The 18,275-nt window shown below is 36.8% G+C and overlaps 1 protein-coding gene across 7 annotated transcripts in view; it reads left to right on the plus strand.

The window, feature by feature from the left end:
• SULF1 (sulfatase 1) overlaps positions 1 to 18,275 on the plus strand; it is a 102,414-nt gene that overhangs the window by 64,738 nt on the left and 19,401 nt on the right. For all 7 annotated transcript variants that reach the window (XM_087890663.1, XM_034429936.3, XM_034429939.3 and 4 more), the window contains exons 9-13: positions 9,107 to 9,257; positions 13,081 to 13,256; positions 13,830 to 13,958; positions 14,224 to 14,280; positions 15,697 to 15,826. In XM_087890663.1, the coding sequence (XP_087746789.1) occupies positions 9,107 to 9,257; positions 13,081 to 13,256; positions 13,830 to 13,958; positions 14,224 to 14,280; positions 15,697 to 15,826 (643 nt within the window). The remainder of the gene's footprint in view (positions 1 to 9,106; positions 9,258 to 13,080; positions 13,257 to 13,829; positions 13,959 to 14,223; positions 14,281 to 15,696; positions 15,827 to 18,275) is intronic.

The raw sequence follows: 18,275 nt of genomic DNA on the forward strand, positions 1-18,275 counted from the left end.
TATTCTGACCTGTGTCTTTCCTTCAAAATTTTGGGACAATCTCTTCTATTGTGTTCTCTGGACCCACAATTGTGGCATTTAAAGATTTCATTATATTTTTCTTGGAAAGCTACCTTCCTAAAAGGTTTGTATTCTGTGTGATTGCTATAACGATTTTTTCTTGAATTGTCTTCTGCTATCAATTTGTTAGACAGACTTTCTACTGATAAATATCCTAGATTGATGGTGTCTAAGTGTGACATAAAACTATCCCATGATGAATCAAGTGAGTTAATAATGACACTTTTCATTGTTTGATCTGAAATCACTTCCCCCCTCAAATGCAGTTCAGCTCTTATTTTGTTTAAAGATATTAAATGCTCACTTATGGAAACCCCTGGTTTTACTCTGGAAGAAAAGAAGTCCTTAGACATTCTTGTGGTGGTAGCTACACTATCGCTGTGAAACAAATTAAACATGCATTGAATTATTTCTGAGACAGTTAGATTTGGTTTGATGCTATGATACATTGCAGGAGACACGCTAGATATTATTAAGAAAAATGCCTTATGGTGTAAACAATCTATTTTTAAAGTCCAAGGTCTTCTTGGGGGACTAGTGATAAAGAATAGTAAATTTTCTTTCATAAAGACAACCTGGAGCTGTTGATACCATTCTTGTAAATTAATGCCATCAACTCTAAGTTTTGGGAAGTCACTGGGTAAGTTACCCACATAATTTTGTCCATTACTTACAACCTGAGGCAGTCCGTGGTCTCGCAAGTGTAGAAAATTGCAAAACGGCAAGGGGATGCTCGCAACGAGTCTGCGCGGTTCTCTGGCCAGTTCAAGTCTTTCCGGACCGTCTACGTAGTTTCGCACATGCGCGTTGTTCATTTCTTCTTTGACTTCGTCGTGGAAGGTTCTCTCCGTCGCAGCTCGCTCGCTCCGTTCCTCTTCAGATGAGTCGGTCTCTGGCTTGGTCTTAGGAGTTCTGATGGCGGCGACTGTTCTTCTCTTTCTTTTGGGTGCGTTGGTACTTGCTTCGGTCTGCGGTGTAGGTCGGAATCGACACGGCTCTCTGGGCTCGGGCGTCGTTGTTCTCGAAGTCAGGATGGGAGCGTGCAGGTCTTGAAGTATCGGCTTGTTTGCTTGCTTCTTCGTTGGCGCTTTGGAAATTTTTAATTTTGGCCCGAATGCGGCAAAAAGCGTCTTCATTGCTGACTTTACTTGTGGTTTCGTTAAATCGTTTTCATTTTCTGATTCTGGCTCTTCCGAAGAGTTTGAATCCTCCTTTTCACTTTTGTTGTCTGATAACGTTTTTCGCGCCAGAAATTTTGAACTGATCATTTTGATTGGCTCTGCTTCGCTCACTTTGGAGGCTTGTTGAAACCAAGATGGCTGCCATTCAAAATTTCGCGCGGGATCACATCTTTTCTTTTTCGTAACGACTTTCTCTGTAGTCATATCACTCACAGTTTTTTGTTCTTTGGGTTCCTCTTTAGCGATGTTTTTCTCTCTCGCTGCTCCGCTGTTCTTCAGCATTTCTTGGAGGTTCGCGATGAGGCTTTCATCATTCTTCTGGCTTTTCAAAATCTTTAGTATCTCTGACCTGAGTTCGTTATTTTCTATTTCGATTTCTTCCTGGCCATCATTTTCATTTATTAGTTCTTCTTCTTCAGTGGTGTATTCTTCGGATTCTCTCGAAATCGCGTTTGTGGATTCGTTGATTATTTCTTGTTCAGTTTCTATTTCTTTGCTGTAGGCCCTGGTGTTGGGCCTATCTTTCTTAGACATTTTTAGTTATTTATTGAGTCAATTAACCATCCTCTGCTACCAGTTTGTTACAATATTTTTAGGATCAGACTCAATAATAATAATTAGAATTAGAGGTTCAAATATAGTTCTCTTTAATCATAGTAGGCATTCTATATTCACTGAATATTCACAGATAGAAGCAAGGAAAAATGGCGAAAGTGGCTCCTTATATATACAAAGGGTGGAGCCAAGAGTGGGAGTGGTGAATTATGAATACATTAAGAAACAAAGAATAAGTTAACCCCTGATATCCCATATATACATTATTTACACATTAGGGAATAAGGCATTTACATCTGACAGACACAATTCTTAAGGGTTTGTGAAGTGCTTTATTTTAAACTGTTTTAAGTGAAACTTCGTAAAATTCATCATTTTTGAATATTTCAGGTGCAAAACATCTTCAAACTAGCTCTGTTTCTAGCTTGAAATACTTTCAAAATAATTAAAAGAGCTTATTTTTGTACTTGAAATTGGGACATTCCAACTTCCAAGCATTTATTTTTGTCTATTGCTAGTTTTGAGACACCAAATGTCTAACAAATAATCAGTACATAAATATATACCAAATATATCAGACTGGTTGACTGAAGTTGCAGACAAACCTAATTTTAAGATACAAAAATTTCCCAACCTAAATAAGCTGAACCAACCATAGTCATGCAGTCATGGAACCGAATGGTTAGAAAGAGTCATCTAGTCCAATTCCTTTTCCAGTGCAGGAATCTACTGCATTAGCTATCTCTGACAGATGGCTGTCCACCCTGTTTAAACACCTCCCATAAGAGTCTGCCATCTCCTGAAGCAATTTGTTCCATTGTTTAACAGCTGTTAGCATTATGAAACACTTCCTGATATCTAATCAAAATTTGCTTCCTAACTATTCCATTTTCTACATTAGAATTCTTTGGATTTTGGAAAACAACTATCACATTTCCCCACAGACTTCTTCAAATTAAATATCCACAACTCCTCCAATTGTTTTCTCTTAAAAGATTTTCTTCCAGGTCTCTTAATCATCGTAATTGTTCTCTGGATGTGCTCCAATGTGTCAGACTTTGTCCCATCAGCCCAGAAATGAGAGCACAAATGACTTGATATTTTCCCAGTACTTATGTTGATGCAACCTAGAGTTGCATTCGCTTTATTTCCATCAATAGTGTTGGCTCATGTTCAAATTGTAATCCACCAAGACACCCAGTTTCTCTCAGGAATATTGCTTCCCAACATGGTCTTCCCTACTCTACACTTACGCCTTTGATTTTTCCTTTCCAAATTAATTAAGTACTACATATTTTCTCCTGTTAAAATCCATCTTGTTGCTCTCAGCCTATTATTGCAGCTTGTCAGTACCATCCTAAGTTCTGAAACTGCAATAATTCGCTATCTACCCTATGTATATGTCACCCACGTTATGTTTTCTAGGACCTCACTCAAATCATTAATAAATATATTAACAATACAGAGCCTGGGATCTTTGTAGTGTTACCATTCAACACCTCTTTCCGCTTGACTGAGAGCCACTCTTGTAGGCACATAGAGGTTTATAACTGTAATGAGTTCTGTATCCATCTCCTGGGATCAAAATCCAGTCCGCATTTTGCTTATCTTCTCTATTAAGTTTTTGTGGCCACACTCCCTTAACAGACTGTTGGGCCAACAGATTGCTTCTATGGTCCCTCTTAGCAGGGAGTCTTTGATCACCACCACTGGAAAGGCAAACAGCTCTATTTAGGCCAGAGCACTTACTTTTTAAATACTGAAAGGTTGACTTTCTAAAATTTTTGACTTTCTTAAAAAAGTATGCATTATCAGTTCAGCAGCTAACGTTTCTTCCCCCACCCCAAAAATAAACAGGGTAGCAGACAGGATAGCAGGATGAGGCAGGGGAGTAAGGAAGGGGAGGGAGAACTTGCCTGAAGCCTCTCAGACATGGCTGTGTTCTAAAAATTTAATTAGAAGCAGATTTCATGGAGTGGTTGAAACTAAGGCCAAGTAATAGCCCCATTTAATCATTTTTAAAGCATGTAAGCTGTACTGTTCCCATCGCCCTTTACATATGGGGGAGGGGGTGTCTGCAGCTGAGAGACTCCACTCTCTGTGGAGGCTGTCTGCACACTTGAGAGCTCTGATTGACCAGGGTTTCCAATTAAATGAAAGGTCTTCATAGACAAAGGAAGCCCTCTTTTGCAGTGAGTGGCTTGTTACCTGTTGGAAATGATGGAGGGCAAAGCAGAGTTAAATTGTTTGTCTTCACCCTTGCCCGCATTTTGCATGTGGAATCTGTGCTCACTTTAAAAATGATCAAAGAAGGCTCTCAAGCATTAAACTTAGCAGCCACTTCCACTCTTCTGTATTAGGAGATTGAGAGAAGTTTCGTCTGCACTGAACACTGTATGATATTAATATCTGAACTTGGTAACCTTGGAAACTTTTGTTAAACTCCGTATGCATTCCTGCAAATATGTACGGTAATAGTTGAAGTCAAAATTATTTGTGCTTAACTGATTATAAAAAGTGTGAAAGCACAAATCAGAAATCACTATTTTCTCCCAACCCAGCTGTCTTGAAATTCTGGGAGTATTATACAACTTTTATTCAGTGGTTGCTGCAGGTTGTTTTAATAATGAAAGACTAAACAGAGTAAGATTTTATCTGGAGGAGTAAAAGAAGAAATGGAAGATAAACTGCCAGTTTGCATGCCTAAATTGCTAAAGGAATGGTTTCTGCAGTTTAATATGCTGCCAGCTTATCATGGCCAGATAACAAAGGAAAAATCCAATGTCTGCCTGACTTTTCTTTTGGCATAGCTCATGAAAATAATGGCAAAAGTAATATAATCATTTGGTAAGAAGTGTCATCATTTGAATATTTAACTATTGAGGATTCTTCTCTTTTGGTGGTCAAATATATTTTGGTACCATTTTTTTCTGGGTAATGGGTTTAAATTTAAGCTGTCTGACTTTTCTTTTTTGGTTTAGTTTGTATTAAGTCAGACTAACAAATGTATTTGTATAATGTTAACAATGGGAAGTAATATTAAAATGAAAGACAAAAGGATTGAAAGGCTAGAAAAAATATATTATGTACAAAAGAAATATAAAAAATGACTAAATTGTTGAAAGTTTTATTCCTTGCTACTTCATTGGGAAAATAATATAACTTGTTCATGGCTAAGACCTTCAAAATTTTAGCCACAGTCCTTTATTTTCCACATGACTGTACTTTGCAGAATTAAATGCAAGTAAGAAAGTGATAAATCAAATAAAGATAATATTCATCAGTATTTTACTGAGGTCAAATAGAACTTTTGAAACTGAGGCCCAAAAGGAATTGAATTTTGCAATTCTTTATTCTATACAGTGCCCAGAACTGGAAAAAATACCTAATAATAGGCTTGAAAATGATCTTTGTCAGCAGACAGTTGAATCCTAACACAGTAAAAATCTTAAAGCATACGAGAAAGTGTTTTAGAAGATGTAATAGTGTAGTAAGCTATTAACGCTATTAAATAATATAAAAGGAATATAAATAGAAAGTTCTTTTAAAATATAAATCATCTTCGAGTTAAATTAATTTTAATAATATTAATTTTACCTCCAAGTCTGAGAACTAGATATTCTTATGTTTGTTTGAAGTTGCAGACAAATTTAAATTGAACTTCTATGGAATTTTTATAGCAAGATAAATAAAGAATTCAGAATACAGCCTAAATATTTTTATGTAAATATTTTTATTGAAACCTAATTACTTCTGGCTGATTTAATGCAATTCAGAATAACCAGATAGGATACCAGACAAATACACAGATAGTCCTTGATTTAGCAATTGAGCTCAAAATTTGTTGCTAAGTGACATTGTTGTTAAGTAATTTTTGCCTCATTTTACAACCTTTCTTGCCACAGTCATTAAGTGAATCACTGCAGTTGTTAAATTAGTAACACAGTTGTTAAGTGAATTTGGCTTCCCCATTGACTTTCCTTGTCAGAAGGTCGCAAAAGGTGATCACATGACTCCAGGACACTGCAACCATCATAAGTATGAGTCAGTTGCCAAATTTTGAATACTTGCTCATGTCACTTTTTTCAGTACCACTATAACATTGAATGGTCACTAAACAAACTGTTGTAAGTTGAGGATTACCTGTACTGGCAAAATGCAGCTAGACATATACAATAAGGTTTCTTATTCCTGTAAGAAATGTAATTTATAATCTGGACACCACAGAATCTTACCACTGTTCATCAACTGCCATCCATCTACTTTTTTCAGAATTTCTAAGTAGTGAGATGTTCTGAAACCAAATTGGAAGGAAGAGAAAGAAAAGTTTTTATTTTATTTACATCATTTTATTATATTTTGTTTTTAATCTTTGTACTGAATGGAGGACTATAAACCACTAAGATCATCAGATCATCAGATGCACTGTAAATAAAAGTAATCTTATTTTAAAAAATCTATCAAGTTGCAACGTTCCTTGCACATTCAGAATTGTCTCATATATATATTTCCCTCACCCAAGCTTTATGTAGGACTTATTTATTGCTTGTAACTATATGAGTTTTATATAAAGATCATCTAGACCAGAGCTGTCAAGCTCCTGGTTTGCAAGCTGGATGCATCACATGCTGGCCATGCCATGCCTGGTTTAGCGAAGGGGGGAAAAATTCCCGATACATCACATGACACTGCCATGACGACGTGAGTTTGACATCCCTGATCTAGACCCTAAAAGTTCAATCAAAGAGAAGTGCCACAAGGATTAATTAAGACAGGATACAAAGGACTTGACTGTTGTAAATATGCAAACACAGTATCTCTGAGAAAAAAAATTAAAAATGGTTCAACTTGCGTCAAACTTAAAAGTATTATGAAGCATCTCTAATTTCCCCTAAACACATTAATAAATTATATTACTATTATTAATTTTATACAGACTGAACAGGAGACAAAAATGAAGTAAACTTTTTATTGCCATTGAATATATATCTTTTGGAAGGCCAGATTAAGATTAAGAAAAAGGAGAAGAGCAAAGAGGAAAAAATAAATTACATCTTAAAAAGGACTACAGTTTATTAACTTTTCCTTGTAGCTCCAAACTCTAACAGTATGCAAAACAAACAAATGTATGATCATGAATTAGAGAGAAAGAGCTTGAAGTTAGAAATAAATTCTGTAGAAAAGGGGGAAAATTTTCAATCCACTGATGTAGGCCTGTCAAACTTGTGGCGTCACAGTGGCCATTAAGTAGACTAAGCACGTGCTTAGGGCACTAGGCCCAAAGGGGTACCACAAAGTTTTATGTAGCCTAAGCTGGGCTTCATTTGTATAGTATGTACAAAGGAGGGGAGCACCAAGATTTGTCAGTGTTTAGGGCACCAGTGAGCCTTAATCTGCCACTGGCATCACATGACATATCAGGGACTTTTTTCCTCCTTCGCTAAACCAGGCATGGGCATGGGCAGTGTGTAACACATCTGGCCATGGGCCACGAGTTTGACAGCCCTGCATTAATGTGACTTTGCTAGTGAAATTTTTTTTAAATGCAGTTTGCTTTTTCCTGCTTCCACAAGATTTCTGGATGCCCTTAGCTTGACAGATAACAAAAATGACTGAAAATTCAATAACATTTTAAAATTTATCTCCCAAATCGTATTGGGAGATACGATTTGGGAAATAAACCTTCTTACATTCTTATAATTTTTTAAGGTAGTTTGGACAGAACATAATATGGATCTCAGTCGGAGATATTTCCCAATAAATGGCAAAGGCTTGTCAGCTATAGAAAAAGGAAGGGTGGAATGCAGGGACCCCTCTCGGTTTCTACTGATAATCTTCTGGCAGAGCTAATATCCCACCTAATATGTTCTGCTCGTTGTGGAATTCCAACCATGTGTAAATTACACTGGTGAGACTGAGATTTGAAAGACATTATTATGGCCTGAAGAGTATTAGCCTTCAATAATTCAGTTATGGATGTCTCAGAGGACATTAAAATCTTTGACTCGGGGCATTCTGTTTTCAGCAACACCCAATGAAATATTTACAGCACAAACAGTAGCATTAGTGTTATATTCTCCCATATCATAATGAGAACAGACATAACATCCTTCGTAATGATGGCTGCAGCCATTGTCTTAGGGGCAACTGGGGCAGCTTGACTTTCTGTGGACAGCATCCAAACATCAATAGACTCTTTAGTAATCAAAACGGAAGATAAACACTATTTTCTAGCTCTAATCATGGCAGTTATACAGAAATCAAGATAACAGTGCTGCAGACAGTGGCATGGTATTAGTTTTATTTTATTTGTTTATTTATGCGAGTGGCAGAAATTGTGATGCTGTGCAACCATAGGAGCTGTCTGCAGCAAAGAATGGAAAGCAGAACAAATGTTGCTTGATAACTTGGCAAAAGTTAGATGAAAAATTATCATTTTTACTAAAGAACTATGATACAGTGTCTATTAATGAGGAATGTCTGTTAATTAAGCAATTGCTTAATTACATGACATTCTTGCACCAGTAGGAAATTTTCTTTTTGCTATCGAGTAAGGAAAATAATATTTATTCTTAATTTTCCTAATTCTCATGACTGTGATATACATATAGTACAGACGTTTACCTATATATTAATTTCAAAAATGTTAATTTTCAGAAATTAGTGGAAAAAAACTTGCTGTGGTTCAGCCAGCAAGCCTGAGAGTTGAAAGCATGCTGCCTGGGCAGTTCTTGGGGTTTAAGTCCATACCTTTTAAAGTGACCAAGTTTGAAAAACACTAGTCTATGGCTTTCAAGGAAGAGATTAGTTTAGACCTTGGGAGTCACACAGAACAACACTCATATCCCGAGAAAGTTGATTCTTAGGAGCATATTGCCTTTATTATTTAAAACATCAATTAATGTCTATGGAGATTCTCAGTCAACCAGGTCATAGTTGTCCCAAAGGTGTTTTTTCAAGAGGCAACTGGACTTTCTAGTTTTTCTTTGAAGATGTTTCACTTCTCATCCAAGAAGCTTCTTTAGCTCTGGAGCTGAAGAAGCTTCTTGGATGAGAAGCGAAACGTCGGCCTCAGAAAAGATCAGGTGATTATAATATTGGGATTATAAATAATATGCTGGAAGTCAGATCTCAGAATTGTATGAAATAAACTACCTACTTAATTATGATTGCTTACTCTCAACTGGTAATTTATAAATGCATTTCATAACCTTGCATTTTTTCTGAAAGTTATTTTGATGTGCAGTAGATAATAGCAAAAGGGGCAGATTTTGCATCTGGAGCTTAATCTATATTATCTTCTCCTGTAGAACTCCTAGTTACAACTATGCACCCAATATGGATAAGCATTGGATCATGCAGTATACAGGGCCTATGCTTCCCATCCATATGGAATTTACGAATACCTTGCAACGCAAAAGACTTCAAACTCTGCTGTCAGTTGATGATTCCATGGAAAGGGTAAGCAAATAAAAATGCTTAAAGCCATTCTGTAGTATTACATTCTGCTCTGTTTTGAATATTGCTGTGGTAGGAAATCCTTCTCCCAGAATTCTACTTACCAGTACATTCCATTTTTATATGAATACCCCAATTTTTATTCCATTGATTCTTTCAACAGTACCGATTAAAAGGCAAACCAAGTGCATGAAAAAGGGTACAATTTCATCTGGTAAAATAGTCAGTATATGCACAAGGGTTGTTTAGTGAAGCATTGTAGTGTACAGGTAATCCGAAACCTATGATCATAACTGAGCCCAAAATTTCTGTTGCTAAGCGAAGCAGTTGTTAAGTGTTAAGCTCATTTTATGACCTTTTTTGCCAGAGTGGTTAACTAAATCATTATAGTTGTTAAGTGTATTGTGTGGTTGTTAAGCAAATCTGGCTTTCCCCATTGACTTTGCTTGTCAAAAACCAGCTGGAAAGGTTGCAAAAAGGTGATCACAGGACCCTAGGACGGTGTAACTGTCATAAATCCATGCCAGTAAGCAAGAACCCAAATTTTGATCATGTAACCATGGCGATGCTGTTATGGCCATAAATGGGGAAAATGATCATAAGTCACTTTTCAGCACTGTTGTAACTTCAAATGGTCACTAAACAAATAGTTGTAAGTCGAGAACTACCTGTATGAGTCACTCTGTGTTCTGTACTAATTGAAAACATTATATAATAGAAGCTTCCTTGGGTTGTTTGAAATATTCATTGCAAATAATTTGATAGGTTCATTTTAGCTGATGAAAAAGAAAAGACAGAAAAGTTAAACAAATTGTATTTGAACACATTTCAAGAGACTTTGTGTCAGTGATAGTCTCTAAAGTTTAATTATACAGTCATAGTTGCTTGTTTTGCAACCAAATAGATTAATATGACCTGGAGAATATCAGAATTGCAGAGACCTACAAAAGCTTCCCAGAGTGTACATAAAATGGAAAAGATGGTTTGTTTCGAGCCTGAAACAAACAGCCCCATTTGAAACAATCAAACAGAATAAAATTCAAACCAGATTCAGTCTTCATCATATCAAACTTAAAATAAATTGTATGCTCTGGGATTCCAAGAGAAGAATAAGAACTTGGAATCAGAACCTGACTGCCTTCTCAGCATTCCATCCGAGGTCCGTAAAGGGAGGACTCAAGATTGTTGCAGGCAATATGCTGACTGGGTAAACTGCTTAGAGATGCTGTAAAGCACTGTGAAGCTGTATATACAGTAAGTCTAAGTGCTGTTGCTGCTGGCTTGTTTTATGGCCCAGGACCACAAAAGTAGGTGATGGCTGGGCTGGCCAATGAACTCGCATGATGGTTGAGAAAAGTGGCGAATAAAAACATTTATAAAAATCATAATTAAAGCATTTTCACCCAACCATTAACTTAGAAAAATCCTTAAGGTGTTCAGGAAAGGCCACAAAAGCCTTCAATTAAACACATCCCTGGGATGCTCAACAACACAATACAAACCAAAGAGAGGAAGCTAGAAAGACTCATTGATATTCAACAGTTAACAGCCAGCCTGCAAATACAAAACCAACCAGCTAAGCTATAAGTAAGTAATCAGATGCAGACATAGACAAAAAGTTATTTTTTTATGGGTGCTACCTATCAGGTTTGTTGTTATCTTTCCAGATAATTTTTAAACTAAGTACCATTTGCTACTTTAAATGCTTAATTATAATTCTCGCAGAAAAAATACAGAATATTGGTTGAGTATAAAACAAGACCAGAATGTTTTCTGAAAACTCTGATTAAGCAATAGTCGGGACAATTATGTACTCATGTGTTTATTTGCATTTGATTGTATATTCACAAACATATATCACTCATATAACCACAACCGAATCAGCAAAAGTTAAACAGAAGAGAAATCAAAAGTTCATCAAACAATTCCAAATGTTAGTCGGTGTATTTTTGAATACACTCTGGAAACTCAGCTTCTACAAATCATAACAGCTTGCACAGACTGCCCACTTCCAAATAGGCCCAACAAATCATTCAAGGCAAATTAATCTCAGCAACATTACTTCACAAGGCCTCATTCTCACAAACACACTTACTTTGTATTTACCTGCCTACTATCCATATCATGAACTTAAGTTTCACCATAACAGAATTAATTTTAAAAATAGCAATAGTTTACTTACCAAATAGGCAGGCAAAGGCATGAAGACATTGTGTTAGCTGTCTTTTTCATTTGACTGGGCTGTGGCTGCTGCAAGAAATATGTCTATGTCTTTAAGGCAATAAAGTGTGTGTGGTCTCAGAGCCAGTGCATTTTATCTTGCAAGATAATTAGCAATCAGGGTCCCACTGAATACTCTCAATAAGGGTGGGAAGAATATAGTCCTCCCTTCAAAGTAGATCAGTCTAGGAAACCAATGCCTCATAGATCAGTACTACTTTTATTGTAAAGGTGCAATAATAGAATCTTACAAGTCTGAATGTATTCTCCCATCCTTCCCTTTATCTTCATGTGAGCTAGGGAAGAACTTGTTTTAAACTTTTATTCACATTAAATTCTTGGCCTGGCTTCAGGCTCCTTTTCTCTGTTTTTTGGTAGCAGCTCTTCTTTCCACCCTCTACATCTAGTGCTAGACACAAGTGAATTGGTATCTGAAGAACAGCTTTCATGGAGCACCAATAACCATATATGGGTAGGGAATGATGATCAGGCCAGTGGCTTGCTAATGGAGTTTTCTGTTTGTGAAGAGGGAAGAGCCTATTCTTTGATCCTGGGCTTTGTCTTGGCTTGTTCTGTTATGATGCTAGCTGATGTAGCACAAGAAGAGTGTATTATTAAGTCAGGCCTCTGTGCAGTTCTTTTCTGCCCACCCTGACCAGCAAATTCTGCCTTGGTCCTTCTCTTCTTTCTGATTAGCATCTCTCTCTTTAGCTATTCCTCTGCTTCTTCCTATCATGACTTTGGGGAGTAGAATTTAATAGGGCAGATAAACTGGATCTAGTTATCTAGCCTTAAACTGGAGGGGTACTGTAAAGGAAAGGTGGAAGAAAAAGAAAGCAAAAAGAAAGGATTTCACGTCATTGTAAGTTGTTTCTTTATGTGCGTGAGTTAACCGAAAAGCAGGGTTAAGGGGAGGGAGAATCAATCTCCCCATCTAATGCTTACTACAGTACATTGTAGTGAAGCATAAACTCATTAAAAAGCAACAACCTGCTAAAGTAGGATGGATCAGGAAGATGGGGTTGCCTTGAAGGCAGACAGCTGTAGCAGCCCTGTTGCAGGTGGTCAGTTGCAGCAGTTCCCCTCTTTCTCTGGGCCTACAAAATGAATGGCCACTTTTCCTTAAGTGGCCTAGAATGTTTCAGATCAGTCAAGCCAAAATCCTGCTGTTGAATTGGGAGGCTAGGAATTAAAAAGAGAAAAAATAAATACTCGGCACCGAAGTCCAATTGTCACTCTTATAATGGTTGAAAGCCTCAATTGTTTCAACTTTGAAACAAACTAGTTCGTTTCCAAAATCATGACAAAACTACTGCCCTTTGTTCCAATCTGGAAACCACTGATGAAATGCATGCATTTTGTTTGAAACTTCAAGCTCTAAAATGTGGCATTTCAATATTGCTTTACATCTGATGGAATTTGTATAATCTCTTCTAGAAGCATATGGTGAATGTTTCATGATAGCTGGATTTTAATTGGTTTTAGTGATATAGCCCTAACAGAATTGTTTAAATGTAAAATTTGTAAATACTGCTTTGTGTGTATTTATAATGATTGATTTAGCATTGGTTTGCATTGATCTTTTTTTCCATTTATTGCATTTCAGTTATATCATATGCTAGTGGAAACTGGAGAACTGGAGAATACTTACATTATTTACACTGCTGATCATGGTTACCATATTGGACAGTTTGGACTGGTCAAGGGAAAGTCAATGCCATATGATTTTGATATTCGTGTTCCTTTCTTTATTCGTGGTCCAAGTATAGAGCCGGGATCAGTGTACGTTCTCCTATGTCTGCAGCACAGCTGTTGTACCTAATGTAAAATATTTGTAAGCACATTTGATTGTCATTCTTGTGGATGATTTATTTCATCAAGATTATTTGCAAAGCATGAACAAAGAAGAGCATCTTTTTTGTTACTTTGTAAATGTTATTCTTTCCCAACTTTGCTAGAAATATAATGGCATATTCCTTTTTTATTGTTATAGTCTTGGACAGTTATTTTGTAGCTTGCTGCTAAGACTGTAATGGGGTCATGTGAGGATATATTTCATTTACTGTGGCTTTATGGGGTATATAAATATTTAGCCACAAGTCTGCTGGCTCAAATAGCATGGCTGCTTTATCTCATTGCATAACTTAGTACATCATGAAATTAGTGTGCCTTGTCCTAATTCACTGTCCGGTAAGGGAAACTTGGAAGAAACTTGAAACTGCCATTGCATACAATATTGTTTTAAGGTGCTGTACTTGTATAAAATGACACTCAGATTCTTTTAATTCTACAAAGATTTAAGATGTTTCTTCTAATGTGCATAATACAGCTCCGACCTTTTCTGTTCATTTGCAGAGTATCTCACATGGTGCTGAATATTGACCTTGCTCCAACAGTTTTGGATATTGCAGGACTCGAGACACCTCCAGATATGGATGGCAAATCTATTCTTAAACTTCTGGACCTTGAAAAACCAGGGAACAGGTGAGCTGAACACTTTCTTGAAGCTTATTTGGCAGGAGTGCCTGAGTTAGATTGTGAAGCAAATGGAAAATGAAACATGTCTAAACAAGTATAAGTGACCCTTGCTTTCCCAGCACACGAAACAATTTTAAAGATCATATTTATAAAATTGTGGAAGTTGTGAACAAATAATTTGCTTGGAGTAAAAATAAATTAGTCATCTTTAATTGCATAGCCAAACATAGCCATGAATGCCAACAGTAAATTATTGTTATTTTGATTTTAGGTTTCGAACAAACAAGAAAACCAAAGTCTGGCGTGATACATTCTTGGTGGAAAGAGGGTAATTATTGAAGTTGAGTGAGTTCTAGGAAAATTGCCTGGTGGGCAATCCTCTTAATTTTGTATGCAAAGACTTCCTTTGTTCAACCTTGTTTTGCTACTATTAACAGCGCAGGTTATGAAGCTGATTCCTTGCCATGCCAGGTTGACCCGAATTGTAAAAGAAAATCTCCTTGGATGCTTTAGAGATTTGGAAGAAGGCAAAACGGGAACAATATTTGGGCTTTTTCCTCCCAGATCTCACTGGGTGTGAGCTGCTTTCCATCTCCTCAGTTTTAGTAATACAAACTTTTCCCAATGGCACCCTTTAGGAACTGAGGAAAGGAACAAAATAGCAAAACCCAACATTTTAATAAGAATGAAATTGGTTTGGTTTTAGGACTGCACTGTCCCTCACAAACCAGCATGCCTAGAGAAGAGAATCTGTTCTTTTACCCCCCGCTCTCTCTCTCTCTCTCTCTTTTTTTTTTTTTTGTCATTTGACAAAAGATACTGCTGGTTTGTCTCTTTTCATCCTTGCCCCAGTCAGATATTATCACAACTGAAGTACATAAGAAGGGGCCTGCCAAAGTATATGGGCTGAGGAAGGAATCCTTCCAACTCTTTGACAGCTTCCATGTTAAAAGCTTGTAGTGAACAAGCCTAGGGAGATCATCCAGTGCAGTACTAAAGGCGAGGCCAGATGCCAATTCATACTCTGCCCTGTTTTTTCAGCCATTGCCAAGAAATGATAGAAAGGGTTTTGCAAATGTCATATCCTTGTTTAAGTTTATCCTGCATATTTTAATGTAGAACATATATCTTTCTTCCATCCATGCATTCTCTCATTAGGAGACAACAACTGCATGAAATGCAGCATTGAATCCTGCCAGTCACCTTTGTCCAACATAGACAAATATATCATATATATATATATATATATACACGTTCTACACTAAAATATGTTCCCCCTCCAGTGTTCGGATCTCCCTGCAAAATTTGGAAATCTGTACATGGAAAGAACTGAGCATGCAGAAGATCTTTTTAGATATCCTGGTGAACATATATAAATCATATAAGACTGCTCAAAGATCTCTTTATGCTAGTGTTTCTCAGTCTTTGGCAACTTTAAGATATGTGGACTTCAGTGTGGAGGCAGGAGAATTCTGGGAGTTGAAGTCCATCCATGCAGGTTGGGGAATTCTGGGAATTGAAGTCTACCCATCTTAAAGTTGCCAAGGTTGGGAAACACTGCTTTAGATTAAAGCTCTTCTCATGCCTCACCCTGACCTGTGTTTAAAATGCATTGCATTTTAATTCTCTGATAAACAATTGTCAGTCCTTGTTGATTTACTTCCACCTTATAGAGACACTTCTGTTTTGATTCATGTATATTATTCATACATTCTCAAAAGTACTGTCTCTTTTCTTTTTAAAGCAAATTTTTGCGTAAGAAGGAAGAATTGGGCAAAAATACCCAGCAATCAAATCATTTGCCTAAATATGAGAGAGTAAAAGAATTATGTCAACAAACGCGATACCAAACAGCTTGTGAGCAACCTGGTCAGGTAATCAGCAGATAATCACATAATATTTAATTATACCTCATAATTCTTTAAGAGCTGATGTGATAATGCAGTGATTGATTTGATAGCACATGTCATATGAACCAGCTTTTTAAGGGACTTTTTACTACCAAGTAAAATCAAACTTTTGATAGTGTGTGCCATAGCATGTGCACTAATCAAACATGTGGTAAGAAAGAAGGAGAACTCAGATACAAACAGGGTATGTAGAAAGTAAATACAGGGTCACTCAAAAATGCCAAAGGATGAGAAATAAACAGGGTGATCTAGAAATTCAAGTACATGAGGGCAGATATGCTATTGTTGCATTATGGAAACTTGGTGGGATGAAACCCATGAATGGAATATACAGCTAGAGGGATGAAAGAAACAGACCTAATAAAAGAGGAGGTGGAGTTCCATTATATATAAGAAATAATTATTTATCTACAGAAATAGAGCAAAACAATGATGAAAACCGTCTTGAATGCATTTGGGTCAATATAAAATGAAAAAAGGATGATATAGACCACCCAAACAAACAAACAAAAGAGATTAACTTTTTGTGAGTCAATTAATTAAGGTATGTAGGACTCATTAAAGAGGTTCCTGATAAACCTAGCAATTATGAGTTTTATCAACTCCATCCTACCATGACTTTCTCAGACTTCCCTTTCATCTCAGCCCATTACCCAACCTTCATATATATAAACAGTCACAAGTCAATCCTCTTCTCCTTGTAAAATCAAACAATTGTAACATATTTATTTCCTCTAATCACTTACTTTTAAAGGTTGAGTTATGATGGCATTGGGGGAATCTGACAAGAAGTTGCAAGTCCCACTTATCTTATAAGCAGGCTGGCAGTTAAGTAGATCACTGCTGCTGGCAAGAAAAATGCACAAGAGTGTGCAAAAGAGCTATGGCAGGAGTTCAGCAGGGTTGGGGTGGCTGCTGCCACATGGGCAAAGGTGTGTGATGGTGTGTGAGTGACCAGGGGACATGGTGGCAGTACAAAGGGGCTGGGTGCATTGGTGGGGAGGACTTACCCCAACAATTTGCAGTCTACCCTACCATCTTGACCCTTGACTTCGCTTGCTTCCTTTGCCAGCAAGGAAGGTTGCAAATTACAGTCACATAGGTGGCTGCTGCAACTGTCATAATCGTAAGCCAGTTGCGAAGCACACAAATCATAATCATGTAATTGTGGGGGTGCTGGAACTTTGAGAACTGGTCATAGCCACTTCTCATTCAGTGCCTTTGTAACTTTAAACAGTCATAATTGAATGCCTGTTACCAGGGACTGCCTGTGTATTCCAACTACCTTCACTCAGCATCTATTCATTCTTAACTACCCTCTTTTACCACGTTGAGGAAATTTAAGTCTTGCTGAAGCCTATGAATAAGTTCTTTACTCCGTATTGCACTTTTTATGTCTTGGCAGTCAAACTTTCCAGCATATTTAAAGCTTGAATTGTCAGCTGGCAATGTTTCTTTCCCTAACCTTCAGGCGTGCCTATCATTGAGACATATTTTGTAGACGATGTAATTAATTTCCTTATTACACGAAAGGCTTTTGTGGCTGTTTCAAGCTGTCACAGCATATTAAATATACGGTGTTCACTTTTTAGACTTCAGAGGGACATTTATTGCACTTTAATGATGTTGAATACAAAGCTACATTAACACTCTTACAAAAACCAATAAAGGGAGATCATCATAATCTACCTCATGTGGTTTATTGCAAATCTTTCCAGAATTATGTTTGTCACCATTGGTTCTCTGTAATTTCTTCAACAGACAGGAAAAGTTTTTTTTTCTCCAGATAGCTTAGTCTGTGAAAATAATTTTAGAAAAGAATGTAGCAGGAAGATGGAAGCACAAGGTCCAGGATTACTCTGAGAAAACACAGCAATATCAGAAAGCTACTATACATACAGTCAAGATAAACATGCCTATATATTCTTACATCTATAAATTGTTTAGGTTTCACGGTCAGAATTAAGCAATAAGTGTCTGAGAAAATCAGTAAAATTCTTTGCTATTTTAATGGATGATCTTGGGCAAAATGTGGTTCTCTGTCTATAATATAGGAATAATTTGCCTATTTCCAACAGGCGTTCTAAAAAATCAATGATAAATAAATAAATTCAAATTTTAGCAAATAGCACATGCTTTATCACTTTGGTACGGGAATTATCTTTCCTCACTTCTACATCCTCCTATTACAATATAAAACTACCCAGTAGTCCTCCCATGATTGAGATGAGTGTATTACTTTTATATCGGAGTGTAAAAACATAAAGATGGGATTACTTATTAATTACCTGTCTATTTTCTGAAAATTATATATAGAATTCTGGCAGTTCAAGTAGTGGCTTCAATATTCAGTGAGGTATCCTGTATACTCAGGGTGACTCCTCATCAAGGATGAAGTCAACAGAGGGTTGTT

The sequence above is a fragment of the Pantherophis guttatus genome, chromosome 3 (assembly GCF_059756535.1).
Source record: "Pantherophis guttatus breed Tessera chromosome 3, ASM5975653v1, whole genome shotgun sequence".
NCBI classification, from domain to species: Eukaryota; Metazoa; Chordata; class Lepidosauria; order Squamata; family Colubridae; genus Pantherophis; species Pantherophis guttatus.